A 20,639-nucleotide genomic window follows, 5' to 3' on the forward strand; every position below is an offset into this window, starting at 1 on the left:
AGTTTTACTAGTGTTTAAGAGCAGTTGGAGGCTACGGAAGGAGTGTTGTATGGCATTGAAGCTCGTTTGGAGGTTTGTTAACACAGTGTCCAATGAAGGGCCAGATGTATACAAAATGGTGTCGTCTGCGTAGAGGTGGATCTGAATTGAACCCTGTGGCACCCCCATAGAGACTGCCATAGGTCCAGACAACAGGCCCTCCGATTTGACACATTGAACTCTATCTGAGAGGTAGTTGGTGAACCAGGCGAGGCAGTCATTTGAGAAACCAAGGCTATTTAGTCTGCCAATAAGAATGCGGTGGTTGACAGAGTCGAAAGCCTTGGCCAGGTCGATGAAGACGGCTGCACAGTACTGTCTATTATCGATCGCGGTTATAATATCGTTTAGGACCTTGAGCGTGGCTGAGGTTGAAATTCTCGATTATTGTAGATTTATCGGTGGTGATAGTGTTTCCTAGCCTCAGTGCAGTGGGCAGCTGGGAGGAGGTGCTCTTATTCTCCATGGACTTTACAGTGTCCCAAAACTTTTGGAGTTAGTGCTACAGGATGCACATTTCTGTTTGAAAAAGCTAGCCTTTGCTTTCCTAACTGCTTGTGTATATTGGTTCCTAACTTCCCTGAAAAGTTGCATATCGCGGGGGCTATTCGATGCTAATGCAGTACGCCACAGGATGTTTTTGTGCTGGTCAAGGGCAGTCAAGTCTGAGGAGAACCTGGGCTATATCTGTTCTTAGTTCTGCATTTTTTGAATGGGGCATGCTTATTTAAGATTGAGAGGAAAGCACTTTTAAAGAACAACCAGGCATCCTCTACTGACGGAATGAGATCGATATCCATCCAGGATACCTGGGCTAGGTCAATTAGGAAGGCCTACTCGCTAAAGTGTTTTAGGGAGCTTTTGACAGTGATGAGTGGTGGTCGTTTGACCGCGGACCAGTTACGGACGCAAGCAATAAGGCAGTGATCGCTGAGATCCTGGTTGAAGACAGCGGAGGTGTATTTAGAGGGTAAGTTAGTCAGGATGATATCTATGAGGGTGCCCATGTTTACGGATTTAGGGTTGTACCTGGTAGGTTCCTTGATAATTTGTGTGAGATTGAGGGCATCTAGTTTGGATTGTAGGATGGCCGGGGTGTTGAGCATATCCCAGTTTAGGTCACCAAGCAGTACGAACTCTGAGGATAGATGGGGGGCAATCAATTCACATATGGTGTCCAGGGCACAGCTGGGGGCTGAGGGGGGTCTGTAGCAAGCGGCAACAGTGAGAGACTTATTTCTGGAAAGGTGGATTTTTGGAAGTAGGAGCTCAAACTGTTTGGGCTTAGACCTGGATAGTATGATAGAGGATTGCCTCTTATCCACTCGTTGTCCCCTTATGCCATAGTTTGTACATCTCAATTGTCAGTAGAAACCACATTTGTTTAAGCAAGTCAGCCATATCAGCAATGTTTTTTTTAAAGGCAGTAAATGAGGCTGAATGAACTGTTTCGCTGCCAGAGAAGACTTTGCTGATAGCCAGGTGTAGCAGTGGTAAGGTGTTGGGACTGCTGTTGGGACTCTGCTGTTGGGACAGCTTCATGTAGGCACTGTTTGTCACTGTTATATTGCAATTATTGTATTGTTTAGTGTTTTGTTGTGTAGTGGCTTTGCTGGCATGCATCTAAAAAAATTGGGGGAGTTTGCCCCACCAAGATTTACATGCTAAAATCGCCACTGATTAGCTATATCACAGAATCCCTAGTGTGAGATTTTTCTTTCTTTTGATACACTCAGTATGTGTTGATGCAAGTTATTGAAGCGACGGAATCGAGACTTATTACATGAATAATTGAGACATGTCTTATGAGTGATATCGTATATGAAGATTATGTCTTTGTTAAATGTTTTTCATGAAGAAATGGAATGTTGTTTATGTTAGTATCAAAAGGGAATGTTTTAGTGTAACGTCACATACAACAGACAGGAAGTGTGTTGTAGACAGGGGAGACTGGTGATTGGCCAGAAGAGGGAGCATCTTTTTGCATTGTTTATAAATAGGGGTTAAACGAAGAAGAAAGTCAGAACGGCCATGACAATCTGAGACGCCGTTCTCCGGACACTAAATCATTGTGCAGCATAAGCGGACTCTTTGTTGACAGCAATAATTGCCACCATTCACCCGATACGACAGTGACTTTCAGTAATCTACATGCATAAATATGGTTTGTGTGTATGTGTGTGTGTGTGTGTGTGTTTTACGTCAATGCCTGTCTGGGGTCATTACCAGATAGTTACATCACAGGTGGGAAATCCCCCGGCCAGCTCCATGCCACACACCTGTCTTCACTATAGGTCTGCAATCTGGCCATAGATCTACATTCATAACCGTCTGTACAGCGCCACCTGGGGTTCGCAATGAACTTGTAGGCTATTGTGAGACAATTCAATATTGGAATCAAATGCTATCACTTTGAAACCTGCATTTTACTTGTTTCATAAGTATACATGATTATGTATCAGAGGATGGGACTCTGTAAATACTGAAACATTGAATCAAGTCTAAGAACCTTACCTTCATGAGCAAAGTAACTACAGTACTTTTATTTTGAAAATCCGAGACATGCGACACAGGAAGGAAGTTCCGCAGATCGAAGGACGACTGGTGGAGAATCGCTGTCACGACAGGCAAGTGGTGTTTATTTTGACGTTTTATGTTGTCATTTTAACTTATTTAGATAATGTCTATCATGCTGTTGATATATTTGAGAATTGCAAAAAATATTTGGACAATATGGCTATCTTTCTAACTATGCAATCGATTAAAATACACCATTATTGCCAAGTCAAACATAAACAGCTTCGGTCCATTGCTAGGTTTACATCACCGTTAGCTAGCTGTTTGTTTACGTTATGCGACAAACGTAGTTAGCTACCCACCAACATTTCTTAGCTGCCATTAGGATTGTTCGATGTATGATAATCGCCATTGTAACCAAGTGGTGTTTGATACGACTTCTTATACAGCTAGATAACATCTAGCTACGCTAGCTGGCTTGATACTGTTAATGTTGTTGTGGATATGGCTAGTTAGCTTAGCTAGCTAGGGTAGCTAACTTGATATTTTCTAACATAGCTGTTATCAGAGCTTTGTTGTGAGTTTAGTAAGTAGCAAGAACACAGTCAGCTGGCTAGATTGTTAGTCTTTAGCTAGCTACGTGACTTGACTCAAACAAAGTGTCAGCAAACGATTTGGCTAGTTATCCTACCGTGCTAACCCTGTTTTGCAGTCGAATGTCATTGGTTGAGGGCTTGAGGCTATGGACAGGGCCTATTAGCTTCAGCGAGCAAAACGGTTCCAAAAGTAGCCGGTTTTTTACATTATGTGTAGCTACGTAGCTATTTTTTTATTTGTCAGATAAAAAATTGAAAACAAAAGTTTAGATATTTTATGACGAGAAGAGGAAAGTTGCAAAGTAATGTTTTTCAAATGTATACAGCCAGGGATGCCTTGGATAATGATGTGTCAATGAGACCAAAACATTCAGGCCTAACAACAGTGATCTCCACTTGTTGACCTAGAATAGATTGGTCTTCTTTTATATTTTCTGTTGCCTCTCAATGATTATGAATACTGTGCCATTGCACACTTTAGGCTCTAGCAAATCTGATTCAACTAATAAAGGATTTTGTTGACCAGTTAGGCTAAATCAGTTATGCTAGTGCTAGTAGTGAAACAACTGTAGAGGTCATGGGAGGATTGCAAGATGTTGAGCTATTGTTTGTGACCTTGTTCACTGGTTCTCAAACCTCTCCTCTGGGACCACTAGCTGTTCTATGTGTTTTATCTATTCCAAAGCTAGCGCACCTGATTCAACCTGTCAACTAATCATCAAGCCCTTGACTAGGTGAATCAGGTGAGGTAGTTCAGGACCTTGACTAGGTGAATCAGGTGAGGTAGTTCAGGGCTACAACAAACTTGTGAAATGTCTGGTGGTCCCTGGGGAGAGGTTTGAGAACCAATGACCTAGGCCTAGTTCCCTTGGTTATGTGTATTCTCTCTCCCAGGTGGTAGTGAATGCGGTAGAGTCCCAGTCTCTAAGCTTGTTATTGCTCAGGTTCAGACGGTATGGAGCAGTGTGCGTGTGTGGAGCGGGAGCTGGAGAAGGTGCTCCATAGGTTTGTCATGTATGGACACCAGTCAGAGGAACGGCTGGACGAACTACTACGCAGCGTCTGTGAGCTACGGGGACAGCTGGTCACATTCGGTAAGGCCAAGCCACCTCCACGCTCTAGTTTAGAAGTAGTGTCCGCTCCAGTCATCCAGTCATTTGCAGGTGCATGGTACAACATTAAAGAATAATAGATACCTGCACACACTGTTAAAGGCCCCATATTTGAGGAATTTGATGCAAGAGTATAACTAAAGCACGGAACAATATGCAATTAAGTTATTTAAACAATTTGGCCCTAGAGAAATGTAACATTGCTTTGCTCCGGTTGCGTGCCATGACTCATGAGTGTTCAGGCACAGAAGTGATTCATAGGTTTCTTTATGTACATTTCAACATGACTGCTTTTAGCCTTTTAAACCCTTAATGTTATGACTTGTTTTAACCTGATTGCTCTCTTCTTCAGAGCAGAGACATGTATTTAGAGAGTTGGGCCAACTTTTAGGATCTTTAATATTGTTCTATTTCTAGACATTCAGTTACATAGCATTGTTGAAATATTCCCCATGTAATGGCAATGGGGTGCTAACCATAGAAATATGTAAGGGATAATCAACGAGGGGCTATGCGTTCTCTGGAAAATAATGAACGATGTGGAACTAACCTTCCACAGAGTTGCATTATTTACCAGAGAACGCATAGTGGCCCGAGTTGATTATCCCTTTTATACCATGGCTCTAATTTACCACATTTACCACTAGAAATGTGTTCATTTGCAGGTGGAAATGTGTTCAACATCCACTGAAGTAGCTAGTTGCCTTGGTAACCAAACAAACAGACTTGCTAGTTTAGCTAACCAAACCGCCAGTCCTAGCTTGCTATTACGAAAATCGAATTCAACAATGCCGATAATCTTTTCAATCCGACTTTTGCTTTCAAAAGCAGCTCGAACATGTAAGAATGAACTATAGCCATTGAATTCTACCGCTCAAGAATGCTCTTCAAGCCATTCAGAAATGAGTATTCAACGATGCCATGGTATAAGTCATTATATTTCTATGGCGCAAACATGGCTGCCATATAATTTTGTGTCATGTCAATGCAGAACCCTTCAATGTACCAACTCTCTAAATAATGGCTCTCTTTCAGGGGTACAAGATGCAGATCTGTCGGTGCTGTCTCAGACGATGGCCCAGTGCTGTAAGAACATTAAAGAAACGGTACAGCTGCTGGCCTCCAGACACAAGGACATCCACGGCAGTGTCTCCAAAGTCGGCAAAGCTATCGACAGGGTAAGAGTTTCCCAATAAATGCTTTAATTATAGGATCTTTACATTTTAGAAAATATAAATGTTAACACAACTTCCTTGTGGTTGAAGCCAATATTATTGGAAAATAAATCAGGATAAAGAAAAAAATTACCTTAAGCACACAAGGGAGAAATTTCAGCAGATTCTGGGTGTTTTATTTCCACTTATACTTTGGCTGTTTCCTGGTTGTGTTGCTGTAGAACTTTGATGCAGAGGTGAGTGCAGTAGTGGCAGAGACAGTGTGGGACTCACCTGAGAGACAGAAGTACTTGAGTGAGACCATCGTGGAACACCTGTACAGACAAGGCATGCTGAGCGTGGCAGAAGACCTATGTCAGGTAAACAGAACAACTGAGATGAAACAAAAGCCTGCACACCCTGTTGGTCCCCAGAACCAGAATTGAAGAACTTTGGTGTATTTCATATGTATTAACTTCTCTGTTGTGTGTGTGTGTGTCCCAGGAGTCTGGAGTAGTGATTGACATGAGTATGAAGCAGCCGTTCTTGGAACTCAACAGGATCCTGGAGGCTTTGAGGATGCAGGACCTCAGACCAGCACTAGAGTATGTACTGTATCTCCTCTCTGTTATATACTGACCTCAGACCAGCACTAGAGTATGTACTGTACCTCCTCTATCGCCTCTCTGTTATATACTGACCTCAGACCAGCACTACAGTATGTACTGTACCTCCTCTCTATCTCCTCTCTGTTATATACTGACCTCAGACCAGCACTACAGTATGTACTGTACCTCCTCTCTATCTCCTCTCTGTTATATACTGACCTCAGACCAGCACTACAGTATGTACTGTATCTCCTCTCTGTTATATACTGACCTCAGACCAGCACTACAGTATGTACTGTTCCTCCTCTATCTCCTCTCTGTTATATACTGACCTCAGACCAGCACTACAGTATGTACTGTACCTCCTATCTCCTCTCTGTTATATACTGATCTCAGACCAGCACTACAGTATGTACTGTACCTCCTCTCTATCTCCTCTCTGTTATATACTGACCTCAGACCAGCACTACAGTATGTACTGTACCTCCTCTCTATCTCTTCTCTGTTATATACTGACCTCAGACCAGCACTACAGTATGTACTGTACCTCCTCTCTATCTCCTCTCTGTTATATACTGACCTCAGACCAGCACTACAGTATGTACTGTTCCTCCTCTATCTCCTCTCTGTTATATACTGACCTCAGACCAGCACTACAGTATGTACTGTACCTCCTCTCTATCTCCTCTCTGTTATATACTGACCTCAGACCAGCACTAGAGTATGTACTGTACCTCCTCTATCTCCTCTCTGTTATATACTGACCTCAGACCAGCACTACAGTATGTACTGTACCTCCTCTATCTCCTCTCTGTTATATACTGACCTCAGACCAGCACTACAGTATGTACTGTACCTCCTCTATCTCCTCTCTGTTATATACTGACCTCAGACCAGCACTACAGTATGTACTGTACCTCCTATCTCCTCTCTGTTATATACTGACCTCAGACCAGCACTACAGTATGTACTGTACCTCCTCTATCTCTGTGTGGAGTTCAATGTGAATCAAACCCCTCTTCGATCATTTTGAGCCATTCAGTAACTGATTAACTTTAGAATAGTGAACACAATTGAGATCTGAAAGACTTGAAGACACCCAGTCAGGGTTGGGGTCAATGCCAGGGTTGAAGGTCAATTAAAATTTCGGTGGACTTCCTGAATTGATTGAATTGAAATTGAATTGAGCCCAACCCTGGGGTCTATTCACTAGGAGCCAAACAGAACCAAACTGAAGAAAACGGAAGGAAACGGGAGGGACCTACCTGAATTTGTCCAATAGCAATTCTTGTTTTCAGTTTGCAACTGTTTGCTATGGTGTGCACTAATGATTACAAGCGTCTCTCTCCCTGGCTCCAGGTGGGCGGTAACAAACCGGCAGCGCCTGCTGGACCTGAACAGTACCCTGGAGTTCAAGCTGCACCGCCTCTACTTCATCAGCCTGTTAAACGGAGGCATCACCAACCAGCTGGAGGCGCTACAGTACGCCAGGCACTTCCAGCCCTTCGCCTCACAGCACCAGAGAGGTAGGGGACACAGACAGCCTGGGCCCTGTTCAGGTCAGGAGGGTGGGACAGATATACATGTATAGTGTAGAGCAGATATATGGTGGTCTGAACGGAGACACTAACAGTCCTTCACCTCATAGCACCAGAGAGGTAGGGACAGAGACATACCCTGGCTGGAGCCTCCTGGTGGTCTTGAAGAGAGGTAGGGACAGAGACATACCTGGCTGGAGCCTCCTGGTGGTCTTGAAGAGAGGTAGGGACAGAGACATACCTGGCTGGAGCCTCCTGGTGGTCTTGAAGAGAGGTAGGGACAGAGACATACCTGGCTGGAGCCTCCTGGTGGTCTTGAAGAGAGGTAGGGACAGAGACATACCTGGCTGGAGCCTCCTGGTGGTCTTGAAGAGAGGTAGGGACAGAGACATACCTGGCTGGAGCCTCCTGGTGGTCTTGAAGAGAGGTAGGGACAGAGACATACCTGGCTGGAGCCTCCTGGTGGTCTTGAAGAGAGGTAGGGACAGAGACATACCTGGCTGGAGCCTCCTGGTGGTCTTGAAGAGAGGTAGGGACAGAGACATACCTGGCTGGAGCCTCCTGGTGGTCTTGAAGAGAGGTAGGGACAGAGACATACCTGGCTGGAGCCTCCTGGTGGTCTTGAAGAGAGGTAGGGACAGAGACATACCTGGCTGGAGCCTCCTGGTGGTCTTGAAGAGAGGTAGGGACAGAGACATACCTGGCTGGAGCCTCCTGGTGGTCTTGAAGAGCTTTTTGACAGGGATCATGTTCGTTAGGCACCAAACGGAAGAAAATAAACTTGAAACAGGGAGGGACTACCTGTCCAATAAGAAACCCTCATTTTTGTTTTCACTGCAAAGCATTTTCCATTTCAATAACTTTCTTACAAGACTTCATAGCTTCTTTCTCTTACCAGCTGACTAACTGCTCACCATACTCCTTCCTCCCTCCTTATTGACCACTGTCTCCTCTGACATCCTTCATGACCACTGTCTCCTCTCAGACATCCTTATTGACCACTGTCTCCTCTCAGACATCCTTCATGACTACTGTCTCCTCTCAGACATCCTTCATGACCACTGTCTCCTCTCAGACATCCTTCATGACCACTGTCTCCTCTCAGACATCCTTATTGACCACTGTCTCCTCTCAGACATCCTTCATGACTACTGTCTCCTCTCAGACATCCTTCATGACTGTCTCCTCTCAGACATCTTTCATGACTACTGTCTCCTCTCAGACATCTTTCATGACTACTGTCTCCTCTCAGACATCCTTCATGACTACTGTCTCCTCTCAGACATCTTTCATGACTACTGTCTCCTCTCAGACATCTTTCATGACTACTGTCTCCTCTCAGACATCCTTCATGACTACTGTCTCCTCTCAGACATCTTTCATGACTACTGTCTCCTCTCAGACATCTTTCATGACTACTGTCTCCTCTCAGACATCCTTCATGACTACTGTCTCCTCTCAGACATCTTTCATGACTACTCTCTCCTCTCAGACATCCTTCATGACCACTGTCTCCTCTCAGACATCCTTATTGACCACTGTCTCCTCTCAGACATCCTTCATGACCACTGTCTCCTCTCAGACATCCTTATTGACCACTGTCTCCTCTCAGACATCCTTCATGACTACTGTCTCCTCTCAGACATCCTTCATGACTACTGTCTCCTCTCAGACATCTTTCATGACTACTCTCTCCTCTCAGACATCCTTCATGACTACTGTCTCCTCTCAGACATCCTTCATGACTACTGTCTCCTCTCAGACATCCTTCATGACCACTGTCTCCTCTCCCCCCAGACATCCTTAATAACAGTGTCTCCTCTCCCCCAGACATCCTTAATAACAGTGTCTCCTCTCCCCCCAGACATCCTTAATAACAGTGTCTCCTCTCCCCCCAGACATCCTTAATAACAGTGTCTCCTCTCCCCCAGACATCCTTAATAACAGTGTCTCCTCTCCCCCCAGACATCCTTAATAACAGTGTCTCCTCTCCCCCAGACATCCTTAATAACAGTGTCTCCTCTCCCCCAGACATCCTTAATAACAGTGTCTCCTCTTCCCCAGACATCCTTAATAACAGTGTCTCCTCTCCCCCAGACATACTTAATAAGTGTCTCCTCTCCCCCAGACATACTTAATAAGTGTCTCCTCTCCCCCAGACATTCTTAATAACAGTGTCTCCTCTCCCCCAGACATCCTTAATAACAGTGTCTCCTCTCCCCCAGACATCCTTTATAACAGTGTCTCCTCTCCCCCAGACATCCTTAATAACACTGTCTCCTCTCCCCCAGACATCCTTGATAACAGTGTCTCCTCTCCCCCCAGACATCCTTAATAACAGTGTCTCCTCTCCCCCAGACATCCTTAATAACACTGTCTCCTCTCCCCCAGACATCCTTGATAACAGTGTCTCCTCTCCCCCAGACATCCTTAATAACAGTGTCTCCTCTCCCCCAGACATACTTAATAACAGTGTCTCCTCTCCCCCAGACATACTTAATAAGTGTCTCCTCTCCCCCAGACATACTTAATAAGTGTCTCCTCTCCCCCAGACATACTTAATAACACTCTCTCCTCTCCCCCAGACATACTTAATAAGTGTCTCCTCTCCCCCAGACATACTTAATAAGTGTCTCCTCTTCCCCAGACATCCTTATTAACAGTGTCTCCTCTCCCCCAGACATACTTAATAACAGTGTCTCCTCTCCCCCCAGACATCCTTAATAACAGTGTCTCCTCTCCCCCAGACATCCTTAATAACAGTGTCTCCTCTCCCCCAGAGATCCTTAATAACACTGTCTCTTCTCCCCCAGACATCCATAATAACACTCTCTCCTCTCCCCCAGACATACTTAATAAGTGTATCCTCTTCCCCAGACATCCTTAATAACAGTGTCTCCTCTCCCCCAGACATCCTTAATAACAGTGTCTCCTCTCCCCCCAGACATCCTTAATAACAGTGTCTCCTCTCCCCCCAGACATCCTTAATAACAGTGTCTCCTCTCGCCCAGACATACTTAATAACAGTGTCTCCTCTCCCCCAGAGATCCTTAATAACAGTGTCTCCTCTCCTCTCTAATAACAGTGTCTCCTCTCTCCCAGACATCCTTAATAACAGTGTCTCCTCTCCCCCAGACATACTTAATAAGTGTCTCCTCTCCCCCAGACATACTTAATAACAGTGTCTCCTCTCCCCCCAGACATCCTTAATAACAGTGTCTCCTCTCCCCCCAGACATCCTTATTAACAGTGTCTCCTCTCCCCCAGACATCCTTAATAACAGTGTCTCATCTCCCCCAGACATCCTTATTAACAGTGTCTCCTCTCCCCCAGACATCCTTAATAACAGTGTCTCCTCTCCCCCAGACATCCTTAATAACAGTGTCTCCTCTCCCCCAGACATCCAGATCCTCATGGGTAGTCTGGTGTACCTGCGGCACGGCATAGAGAACTCTCCCTACCGCTCGCTGCTAGAGACCAACCAGTGGGCTGAGATCTGTAACAGCTTCACCAGGGACGCTTGCTCTCTGCTGGGGCTTTCTGTAGAGTCACCTCTCAGTGTCAGGTTAGAACACACACACACACACACACACACACACGGCAGTGAGTATGACGCTGATAGTAAGAATCCTTTCAATGCTCTTGTCTTTGTTTTTCACTGCAGTATGTATCTGTGATTTCCATGTCTGTTTCTCTGTGTTGAATGTAATTCTCTGTCAGTTTTGCGTCAGGCTGCATGGCTCTGCCAGTCCTGATGAACATCAAACAGGTGATCGAACAGAGACAATGTAGCGGAGTCTGGACACACAAGGACGAGCTGCCTGTAAGTCTCCCTCTTTATGCTCTCTCTGCTATTCTCTCACGACTTTCTCTGGGTGGTGAATCCTCAGAGTATTTATAACATCTATAATACTATAACCATTTAAATGGATTATTAATGAAGGTTGTCATAGAAGGGTAACGGTCCTGTCTCCTCTCCCTCCAGATTGAGATAGACCTGGGGAAGAAGTGCTGGTACCACTCTGTGTTCGCCTGTCCCATCCTCAGGCAGCAGACGTCAGAGAGCAACCCTCCCATGAAGCTCATCTGTGGACACGTCATCTCCAGAGATGCCCTCAACAAACTCACCAACGCTGGAAAGTAAGTCTGATCCAGGTTGACAGACAGGCAGGCACTCAACCATTGGCAGAGTCAGACCTGTGTAACTCTGTGGTTAAACGCTCCTGCCTGCCTGTATATGTATGTGTCTAACTCTGTCCTCCATCTCCTCTCCTCAGACTGAAATGTCCCTACTGTCCCATGGAGCAGAACCCGTCAGATGCAAAGCAGATCTTCTTTTGATCTTGTTTCCTGAAACCCCCAGGCAGAGTGGAGCCCCTTGGAGCTAAAGTACCTAACTGGAGAGAGGGAGAGAGAGAGAGAGACGTTCATTTGCAACTGCCTGCAGAACTTATTATTAACTTATTTCTTTTGTGTGATGTTGATAGGGTATCAAGTTGAGTTGTAGAGTTTTTGGACGACTGCTCTGTTCCTTTTTCCTTTCCTCTGTCCATCCGTAGGCTTTCCTCAGTACACAGAATGGCTCAGTTGAATGGATGTTAGAGGGGTGATGTGACATTATGGTTTTTAGGAAGTTGTCTGATTTCAGGAGAGTATTTAAACTTCTATATTACAGAGGTAAAGGTAAGTGGCCTCTGAGAAAGTATATACACATATAAATTGTATTGAGAGGTTGTGATGGGCTGATAGGTGGAGGAGACCGTGGTTACAGTTTGTGAATGGAACACTGATTGTAAAAAAATAAAATACAAAAAGTTAAACATTTCTCCTATTGCCGATGATGTAATAAAGGCCCTGATTGGTTGAAAGTCACTATGGGTTACAGTACATGTATCAGTGTGATGATCAACAGTTGTGATCGATGGAGAGGTCGAGGGTCAATTGGCTGATTGATTTTGCGACTGGCTCCAATAACAATTTTCCTGAAGAAGGAAGCCATCTTTCTTGTTCTGTGTAGGCCTATGTATTTAACAAAAACAAATATACTACTGTGAACTCTGCTTTTGTTTTTATTTATCATAGCTAGAATCAAGTCTCCTGTAAAATAGTGAAACCATAAGTAACATTTTATGAAATATAATTACGCCACAAAATAGCAACATCAGGATTGGATCCATGATCAAATCCTTCTCCTTGGTCCAAACTGATAGCTCCCAGCCCATGAAATGGTGATGTCAGCAAGGTCTTTACCAGCATCTCTTTAACAGCCAATATATCAACTCTGCACTGATCTCCAGTCAGAATAAATGATAGTAGCAAGGTCTTTAAAAAACATGTTTTTATTATTTTATGGTTTGTGTTCGCACACGTGTTTTGTTTTTGGTTGATTTTACATTTGATTTACTGCTTTTGGTTGACAATCATTCATCTCCTTGCTCAGAATACATTAAGGTCTGTTATGGCTTCTTCCTTAGGTCCTTTTTCTTTTCCAGTAGTCAGAGTTATTGAGTTCTTGTATGATAGGTTTGGCTTTTACCTGCTTCTTTCTTTATTCAAGTTTTATTGTACATATTTATTCTCTAACATGTTTCATATTATACTTGCATCTTAAAATGGAATAAAACTTTATACTCCAACTCTGTTTATATGTTTGTGGAAAGTATCAGAGTTTGGTTGGTTTTTTGTTTGGTTAGCTGCAGAAAGATGTACCTTGTAGTTATTTTTTGGTGACAGTCAATATTAGCTACTGATATTGACTCATGCTCTTCCTGCTGATGCCACCAGATGGCGACAATACCCCACTGTAGATGACTTCTACATACTAAACAACATGCCTTAGTTTTGGTTGCAGAAATACCCCCACCTGGGCTAGCTGTATTCACTTCACGCAAACAATTGTCTTCCTGTTGACTTCAACTAGTGTGTGGTATAGTATGTAATACTGTAAGTCACCTACATTGAATGCTTGAAATCCAAGCTGTGTAGTTTGCATATGTAGAGTCCCTCCTACATACACAGCAGCAACACACAAGCATGAGTTAATATCTTGCATCATCCCACACTCAGAAGACAATCGCCCTCTCACAGTCACCTATGTGAGCAGTGGAGTTATATTAAGCCCTGGTTTATATAATGTTAGATGGAGGTTGGTGAGTCAGAGGGAGAGATGGTGTTTGGCTTGACCCCCCCCCCCCGGGAACACACACGTCAACTCTAAAACAGGACTGTTTGCTAACTGCTTAAATCATGAACCTGGCAACTACACAAGACAAATATGCTTGAGAGTTGGTGGCAGGAGGGCTCAACAATGGCTGGGATGGAGTGAATGGAATGGTATCAGCCATTACTATGAGCCCGCCCTCTCCAATTAAGGTGCCACCAACAACCTGTGGTACACACAGATGTTTTTCCATCTGGGTTCTAAAAGAACACTGGGTGTTTGTGGGTGTCCAGCACTCAACTTCACAAAACCACCCAGGGCAGGCACTCCCCTTCTCTACAGCTTACCTTGACTGGCTTCCATAGAAATACCTGTTCCTTACGCTAACAAAGATCCTCTGTTTCCATCTAGGCTGACCTCTGACCTCTAATGTCCAAACTCAGGGTGGAGGTATGTAGGGGCCAGGGTTGGACAGGGGAGGGAGTGGTGGTGTGTTTCTGAGCCAGGGTTGTACAGGGGAGTGACAGGGTGTGTGTGTTGTGATAATTACAGTATAGTGTAGCATAGCATAGCACATTACAGTATAGTGTAGCATAGCACAGCACATTACAGTATAGTGTAGCATAGCACATTACAGTAGAGTGTAGCATAGCATAGCACATTACAGTATAGTGTAGCATAGCATAGCACATTACAGTATAGTGTAGCATAGCATAGTACATTACAGTATAGTGTAGCATAGCACAGTACATTACAGTATAGTGTAGCATAGCACAGTACATTACAGTATAGTGTAGCATAGCACAGTACATTACAGTAGAGTGTAGCATAGCACAGTACATTACAGTATAGTGTAGCATAGCACAGTACATTACAGTATAGTGTAGCATAGCACAGTACATTACAGTATAGTGTAGCATAGCATAGCACAGTACAGTATAGTGTAGCATAGCATAGCACAGTACAGTATAGTGTAGCATAGCATAGCAATAGACTACTACAAGTTGTAGCTACAGGTTGTGCTTTTGTTTGTAGAAACAAGAAAATTGCCCTCAAAGAAGCTTTCACACCTCTTGATAAATGTTTATTATATAAATTCAGAACCAACATATGTAATGTTTATATATATATATATTTTTAATTCCAGTGGTTTAACACAAGTCACAGTATAGTACAGTATTTATTTATTCCCTAAACAAAGCGTCGCTGTCGGATGCAAAAACTATTTTTGCCAGATACAGTGGGGGGAAAAAAGTATTTAGTCAGCCACCAATTGTGCAAGTTCTCCCACTTAAAAAGATGAGAGAGGCCTGTAATTTTCATCATAGGTACACGTCAACTATGACAGACAAATTGAGAAAAAAAAATCCAGAAAATCACATTGTAGGATTTTAATGAATTTATTTTCAAATTATGGTGGAAAATGAGTATTTGGTCACCTACAAACAAGCAATATTTCTGGCTCTCACAGACCTGTAACTTATTCTTTAAGAGGCTCCTCTGTCCTCCACTCGTTACCTGTATTAATGGCACCTGTTTGAACTTGTTATCAGTATAAAAGACACCTGTCCACAACCTCAAACAGTCACACTCCAAACTCCACTATGGCCAAGACCAAAGAGCTGTCAAAGGACACCAGAAACAAAATTGTAGACCTGCACCAGGCTGGGAAGACTGAATCTGCAATAGGTAAGCAGCTTGGTTTGAAGAAATCAACTGTGGGAGAATTATTAGGAAATGGAAGACATACAAGACCACTGATAATCTCCCTCGATCTGGGGCTACACGCAAGATCTCAACCCGTGGGGGTCAAAATGATCACAAGAACGGTGAGCAAAAATCCCAGAACAACACGGGGGGACCTAGTGAATGACCTGCAGAGAGCTGGGACCAAAGTAACAAAGCCTACCATCAGTAACACACTACGCCGCCAGGGACTCAAATTGGTAGAGTGTCCCCTGCTTAAGCCAGTACATGTCCAGGCCCGTCTGAAGTTTGCTAGAGTGCATTTGGATGATCCAGAAGAGGATTGGGAGAATGTCATATGGTCAGATGAAACCAAAATATAACTTTTTTGGTAACAACTCAACTCGTCAGTGTTTGGAGGACAAAGAATGCTGAGTTGCATCCAAAGAACACCATACCTACTGTGAAGCATGGGGGTGGAAACATCATGCTTTGGGGCTGTTTTTCTGCAAAGGGACCAGGACGACTGATCCGTGTAAAGGAAAGAATGAATGGGGCCATGTATCGTGAGATTTTGAGTGAAAACCTCCTTCCATCAGCAAGGGCATTGAAGATGAAACGTGGCTGGGTCTTTCAGCATGACAATGATCCCAAACACACCGCCCGGGCAACGAAGGAGTGGCTTCGTAAGAAGCATTTCAAGGTCCTGGAGTGGCCTAGCCAGTCTCCAGATCTCAACCCCATAGAAAATATTTTGAGGGAGTTGAAAGTCCGTGTTGCCCAGCAACAGCCCCAAAACATCACTGCTCTAGAGGAGATCTGCATGGAGGAATGGGCCAAAATACCAGCAACAGTGTGTGAAAACCTTGTGAAGACTTACAGAAAACGTTTGACCTGTGTCATTGCCAACAAAGGGTATATAACAAAGTATTGAGAAACTTTTGTTATTGACCAAATACTTATTTTCCACCATAACTTGCAAATACATTTTAAAAAAATCCTACAATGTGATTTTCTGGATTTTTTTTCTCATTTTGTCTGTCATAGTTGACGTGTACCTATGATGAAAATTACAGGCCTCTCTCATCTTTTTAAGTGGGAGAACTTGCACAACTGGTGGCTGACTAAATACTTTTTTCCCCCACTGTATTTTAAATGTATTGAAAGCAGTAACTCCCCTCAATGTACTCTCTAAATATTTAATGACTGTAGGACCAAGAAATTTATTCAAAATAGATTTTCTCAAGTTTTGTAATTGTTTGTTTGTTCATGGGTAAATATGGCAATTTTTTTCCATTTGCTGAAAAGCTTCTGTTTAGGAGATAGGTTTCCCTCCAAATCAAATCAAAACAAATTGTATTTGTCACATACATGTGTTTAGCAGATGTTATTGCGGGTGTAGCGAAATGCTTGTGCTACCAACAGCAACGATAGATTATCAGTAATTAGTCCAATGGGATGCAGAATAATGGCCAGAGCTTTAGTACTAGGCTGTATTTGGCTATTGATTCCAAAGTGTCCTTTACTCAAACAGTACATGCTTCTGCAGCATTAGTATTTCCAAATTACAATTATATACAGATTACAATATAGTGATTTGGGGACAGAAAATAGAATCACATGAAAATAAATATACATTCCATAAAACATCCTCAATCCAGTATTGCTACAGTATTACAGGTGTCTTAAAGGGTCATAAAAAATGGCAGAGCAATAGCATCCGTGTGTTGGCCTCTAATGGTCTAGTAATCCTACTTAACTCAGTGGTACAGCTTTCTCCTCTCTGAGCCCAGCACCCTGGACGCTCCCTGAATGAAGAGAACATTTCATGTGATTTACATCAGGCCTATTGTACCCACCACAGAGACAATGACCGTACCTCACCACACCGGGACAAAACCCAAATCCCTTTAGATCGTTTTGGACACAGTCCTAGGTTGCATCTAATCAAAAGTAGTGTACTATACAGGGTATAGGGTACCCTTACTTTACCCCAGTCAGCGTTTGAACTTCAACTAGCCCACAGAACGGCTGTGAGGATTGGAACTGGTTTGAATATATACACACAGAACAACATTTCAATAAGTAAAATAGGTTATTATTATTATCATCCTTTGTACATAGAAGCAGCCCTCTAAAGTGAGGTTTGGTCAGTGTCATGCTTGAAGGAATGTACAGTGTTCTCGACTCTAATACGCTGTCATTGATTGGTAGACTGAAACAGGAAGTTGTTATTGATTGGTGGATTGAAACAGGAAGTAGGAAGTGGAACCTCCAATAAACAGTACCAGAGAGGGTGTATCATTGTATTGCTGATTATATATGCACACTATTCAGTCTAGTTCATACAGGTACAGGAGTATAGGAGTGCAGAGTTGTTTTGGAATTGGAACTGGAACTGGGCCCTCCACACCTTTCAAGTCTGTAAGAAGCCTGAGTATTCATCAAGGAGATAGGAAGAGGGGGCGAGTGTTTGGTTTGGAATGGGCCCTCCCTCTAGTGCCCACCCAGTCAAATCTCAGACGACTCTATCCTCTCTATCCAGGGAAGACCAGGGGGAGGTTTACTGTCCTCCTCTCCTCCTCCTCTTCCTCTCCTCACCTCCTGCACTTCCCTCTCCAGTGACTCGTTACTGTAGTCTCCCATCTCTCGTCCTCCTCCTTCTCCTCCTCTTCCTCCCCTCACATCTTGCAGTTCCCTCTCCAGCGTTCCTCCTCCTCCTCTCTCTCCTCCTCCTCCTCTTCCTCTGAGCTGGTATACTTCTCTCTCCAGTAGTTTGTTGTGGTGGTACATGTCCAGGTAGCTGGCCTGCAGCTCTCTCTGGTAGCGGATCACTTTCTCCTTCTCTGTCTGCCACGTCTGTCTCTCCTCCTCGAAGGCCGTAGCCTGGGCCTCGCTCTGACGACGCTCTAACAACAGCTCTGCTCGCAGACGCTCCTCTGTAGGGCCTGGAGATAAAGAGAGAGAGGGAGGGAGAGAGAGAGGGGGAGAGAGAGATAGAGAGACAGACGGTTTAATGATCTCCAATTAGCTTATTGGCCAACACAGTAACATTAATCTGACAGATATATAACTATCAAACATAACATAACATAGCATAACATAACATAACATAACATAAAAAACAAGATAATAACAACATAAATCATTTAGCAGACGCTTTCATCCAAAGCCACTTACAGTCATGCATGCATACATTTTACGTACGGGTGGCCCCAGGAATCGAACACACAACCCTAGCGGTGCAAGCGCCATGCTCTACCAACTGAGCTACAGAGGACCACATATCTATTATACCTGATGCCCCTCCTGATCCTCGAGACTCTAGTGTCCCATTCTCCTCCGCTCCAACTTTCCCCTGTCGTCGTGGTTGCGCCCCCTGTAGGGCTGTCTGCAGCGCGTCTATCTGTCCATCATGGCTCTGCAGCTCTCCTCTGGACTCCCTCAGCTGGGTCTTCAGCTGGAACAGCTCTGACAGCTTGCAGGTCACCTCCGCCTGGGAGTCACGCAGCTGCTGCTTCAACAACGAGATCTCACCCGACTTCTGACACACCTGAAAGGTAGGGAGGGAGGGATGGGTGGTTAAAGAGGATGCTAAATAAACCTTGCTCTTCACCATTATCCCTCAGTCAATTCCTCCTCTCTCTCCACCTGTCCTCCTTCAATCTTAGTTCACAGACCCATCTCTATGCGCTTTTACCTTCACTTACCTACTTCTCTCCATCCTCCTACCCCCTCACCTTCCCCACTCCCTCCTCCTACCCCCTCACCTTCCCCACTCCCTCCTCCTACCCCCTCACCTTCCCCACCCCCTCCTCCTACCCCCTCACCTTCCCCACTCCCTCCTCCTACCCCCTTACCTTCCCCCACTCCCTCCTCCTACCCCCTCACCTTCCCCACTCCCTCCTCCTACCCCCTCACCTTCCCCACTCCCTCCTCCAACCCCCTCACATTCCCCACTCCCTCCTCCTACCCCCTCACCTTCCCCACTCCCTCCTCCTACCCCCTACCTTCCCTCACTTCCTCCTCCTACCCCTCACCTTCCCCACTCCATCCTCCTACCCCCTCACCTTCCCCACTCCCTCCTCCTACCCCCACACCTTCCCCACTCCCTCCTCCTACCCCCTCACCTTCCCCCCACTCCCTCCTCCTACCCCCACACCTTCCCCACTCCCTCCTCCTACCCCCTCACCTTCCCCACCCCCTCCTCCTACCCCCCTCACCTTCCCCACTCCCTCCTCCTACCCCCTCACCTTTCCCCACCCCCTCCTCCAACCCCCTTACCTTCCCCACCCCCTCCTCCTACCCCCCTCACCTTCCCCACCCCCTCCTCCTACCCCCACACCTTCCCCATCCCCACTCCTACCCTCACCTTCCTCACTTCCTCCTCCTACCCCTCACATTCCCCACTCCCTCCTCCTACCCCTCACATTCCCCACTCCCTCCTCCTACTCCCTCACCTTCCCCACTCCATCCCCCAACCCTCTCACCTGCCACCGAGTCTCCTCCAGAGTAGGACTGGTTCCCTTCAGACTCCCCTGACCCTCTCTCTGTCTATCCCCCCTCAGAGCATCCAGTTCCTCCTGCAGTCTGTTCTTCTCCTGCTGGGCCTTATACAGCTGCAGCTGCAGTGCACGCTGGGAATGCTGAGCATGCTGGGAAACCTGACGCAGCTTGGCGGCGTACAGATGCTTCAGCTCCTCCAACTCCTTCTCCCACAGATGCTGTTTACCTTCAAACACCTACAGGGAGGGAGGGAAGGGGGAGAGAGGGAGGGAGGTAGAGAGGGGAGGAGGCAGGGAGGGAGGTAGGGAGGGGGGCGAGAGGGGAGGAGGCAGGGAGTGAGGGAGGGTGGGGGGAGAGAGGGAGGGGGGAGGGAGGAGATAGGGAGAGGAGGCAGGGAGGGAGGAGGCAGGGAGTGAGGAAGGGTGGGGGGGAGAGAGGGAGGTAGGGAGAGGAGACAGGAAGGGGAGGAGGGAGGGGAGGAGGCAGGTAGTGAGGGATGGTGGGGGGAGAGAGGGGAGGGTGAGGGAGGGAGGTAGGGAGAGGAGAGGAGGCAGGAGGGGAGGAGGGAGGGAGGAGGCAGGGAGTGAGGGAGGGTGGGGGGAGAGAGAGGGAGGGAGGGAGGGAAAAAGAAAGAGAGAGTTATAGATGCACACCCACATGCCCACTCACACACACACACACACACACACACACACACACACACACACACACACACACACACAC

General features: G+C 45.4%; 2 protein-coding genes across 2 annotated transcripts in view; one reads left to right on the forward strand and one right to left on the reverse strand.

Annotated features, from left to right (window-relative positions):
* Positions 1 to 2,604: 2,604 nt before the first annotated feature.
* On the forward strand, positions 2,605 to 12,883 carry LOC121539316 (E3 ubiquitin-protein transferase RMND5B-like). The gene is made up of 10 exons (XM_041847720.2): positions 2,605 to 2,666; positions 4,047 to 4,246; positions 5,300 to 5,442; positions 5,661 to 5,798; positions 5,923 to 6,023; positions 7,386 to 7,552; positions 10,964 to 11,129; positions 11,285 to 11,387; positions 11,550 to 11,704; positions 11,842 to 12,883. Exons 2-10 carry the CDS (start codon positions 4,108 to 4,110, stop codon positions 11,903 to 11,905), a joined length of 1,176 nt encoding a protein of 391 aa, XP_041703654.1. The 5' UTR covers positions 2,605 to 2,666; positions 4,047 to 4,107; the 3' UTR covers positions 11,906 to 12,883.
* A 3,632-nt stretch (positions 12,884 to 16,515) lies between these two features.
* Positions 16,516 to 20,639, reverse strand: part of LOC121539323 (NEDD4-binding protein 3-A) — a 63,527-nt gene continuing 59,403 nt past the window's right edge. Inside the window, exons 8-10 of the mRNA XM_045211126.1 lie at positions 19,901 to 20,152; positions 18,708 to 18,963; positions 16,516 to 18,358 (exon numbers count right to left, since the gene is read on the reverse strand). Of these exons, the coding sequence (XP_045067061.1) occupies positions 17,922 to 18,358; positions 18,708 to 18,963; positions 19,901 to 20,152 (945 nt within the window). The 3' untranslated portion in view covers positions 16,516 to 17,921. The remainder of the gene's footprint in view (positions 18,359 to 18,707; positions 18,964 to 19,900; positions 20,153 to 20,639) is intronic.

The sequence above is a fragment of the Coregonus clupeaformis genome, chromosome 35 (assembly GCF_020615455.1).
Source record: "Coregonus clupeaformis isolate EN_2021a chromosome 35, ASM2061545v1, whole genome shotgun sequence".
NCBI lineage: Eukaryota > Metazoa > Chordata > Actinopteri > Salmoniformes > Salmonidae > Coregonus > Coregonus clupeaformis.